The 2500-nt window shown below is 34.1% G+C and overlaps 1 protein-coding gene across 1 annotated transcript in view; it reads left to right on the plus strand.

The window, feature by feature from the left end:
* gpr37l1a (G protein-coupled receptor 37 like 1a) overlaps positions 1–2500 on the plus strand; it is a 25603-nt gene that overhangs the window by 17775 nt on the left and 5328 nt on the right. The window contains exon 2 of the mRNA XM_056237966.1: positions 2240–2500. This exon is cut by the window's right edge and continues 462 nt beyond it. Coding sequence (XP_056093941.1) covers positions 2240–2500 — 261 coding nt within the window. The remainder of the gene's footprint in view (positions 1–2239) is intronic.

The raw sequence follows: 2500 nt of genomic DNA on the forward strand, positions 1-2500 counted from the left end.
ACAGAGAGATAGAAAGATAGACAGACAGATAGACAGATAGAAAGAAAGATAGACAGATAGATAGACAGAAAGATAGACAGATAGAAAGAAAGATAGACAGAAAGATAGACAGATAGAAAGAAAGATAGACAGATAGATAGACAGATAGAAAGATAGACAGAAAGATAGACAGATAGATAGAAAGAAAGATAGACAGAAAGATAGAAAGAAAGATAGACAGATAGATAGACAGAAAGATAGACAGATAGATAGATAGAAAGCAAGATAGACAGATAGAAAGACAGATAGACAGACAGATAGACAGATAGAAAGAAAGATAGACAGATAGATAGAAAGATAGACAGACAGATAGACAGATAGAAAGAAAGATAGACAGACAGATAGACAGATAGAAAGAAAGATAGACAGACAGATAGACAGATAGAAAGAAAGATAGACAGATAGATAGACAGAAAGATAGACAGATAGAAAGAAAGATAGACAGACAGATAGAAAGATAGACAGACAGATAGACAGATAGAAAGAAAGATAGACAGATAGATAGACAGATAGAAAGATAGACAGAAAGATAGACAGATAGATAGAAAGAAAGATAGACAGAAAGATAGACAGATAGAAAGAAAGATAGACAGAAAGATAGACAGATAGAAAGAAAGATAGACAGAGAGATAGAAAGATAGACAGACAGATAGACAGATAGAAAGAAAGATAGACAGATAGATAGACAGAAAGATAGACAGATAGAAAGAAAGATAGACAGAAAGATAGACAGATAGAAAGAAAGATAGACAGATAGATAGACAGATAGAAAGATAGACAGAAAGATAGACAGATAGATAGAAAGAAAGATAGACAGAAAGATAGACAGATAGAAAGAAAGATAGACAGAAAGATAGACAGATAGAAAGAAAGATAGACAGACAGAAAGACAGATAGAAAGAAAGATAGACAGATAGATAGACAGAAAGATAGACAGATAGATAGACAGAAAGATAGACAGACAGATAGAAAGAAAGATAGACAGAAAGATAGACAGATAGAAAGAAAGATAGACAGACAGATAGACAGATAGAAAGAAAGATAGACAGATAGATAGACAGATAGAAAGATAGACAGAAAGATAGACAGATAGATAGAAAGAAAGATAGACAGAAAGATAGACAGATAGAAAGAAAGATAGACAGAAAGATAGACAGATAGAAAGAAAGATAGACAGACAGAAAGACAGATAGAAAGAAAGATAGACAGATAGATAGACAGAAAGATAGACAGATAGATAGACAGAAAGATAGACAGAAAGATAGACAGATAGAAAGAAAGATAGACAGAAAGATAGACAGATAGAAAGAAAGATAGACAGATAGATAGACAGAAAGATAGATAGATAGATAGATAGACAGATAGAAAGAAAGATAGACAGATAGATAGACAGAAAGATAGACAGATAGATAGACAGAAAGATAGACAGAAAGATAGACAGACAGATAGAAAGAAAGATAGACAGATAGATAGAAAGAAAGATAGACAGAAAGATAGACAGATAGAAAGAAAGATAGACAGATAGATAGACAGAAAGATAGACAGAAAGATAGACAGATAGAAAGAAAGATAGACAGATAGATAGACAGAAAGATAGACAGATAGATAGACAGAAAGATAGACAGATAGATAGACAGACAGATAGATAGATAGACAGAAAGATAGACAGATAGATAGAAAGAAAGATAGACAGACAGAAAGATAGACAGATAGAAAGAAAGAAAGATAGACAGATAGATAGATAGATAGATAGATAGATAGATAGATAGATAGATAGATAGATAGATAGATAGATAGATAGATAGATAGATAGATAGATAGATAGATATTTAGATAATGAGCAAATGAGTTCTTGGGTCTAAATACACATGTCCAGATTCCGTGATCTGCGTTTCTTGGGTCTATTACCAAAAGTAACAACATTGACATTTGAACATCAATACAAACATATTGATAAATCGAAGCTCAAAAAATTCTCATCACTACATCACTTCCATTTGTATGATTTTAGAGTTGATTTTCCAAAGTCACTTTTTTTTTTTACTTCAAAAAAACTTTTGTCACTTTTTTGAAAATTCAGACAAATGTTATAGTAAATGACAGATATCCCGAAAAGCATCACTGCGACTGTGAGTGAACGCTTCCTCCACTGGCCACGAGGGGGCGCGCGTTCTTCTGGCGTTCTGCATGTTCACTCCAGAAGTTGCTGAGAAACTCAACTAGAGGAGCAGAACTTGAGGAAGATGATCAGACTGAAGCTCTCGCTCATGCACTGCACATCATCTCCTCATCATCGAAGACTCTCTTCATCTCTTCATCATCGAAGACTCTCCTCATCATCATCATCATCATGCTGAGCCTTTTCTACGCGCTGGTTCTGTTCATCTCCTCAGTTCAGTTGGATAAACGCTCGGTGGAGAATATAAAGATGAGCCTGATTGAATCTTCTTCATCCTCGTTG

This window comes from Rhinichthys klamathensis, unplaced genomic scaffold (genome assembly GCF_029890125.1).
Source record: "Rhinichthys klamathensis goyatoka isolate OS25496 unplaced genomic scaffold, OSU_Roscu_1.1 h1tg000504l_1, whole genome shotgun sequence".
In the NCBI taxonomy this organism is placed as follows: domain Eukaryota; kingdom Metazoa; phylum Chordata; class Actinopteri; order Cypriniformes; family Leuciscidae; genus Rhinichthys; species Rhinichthys klamathensis.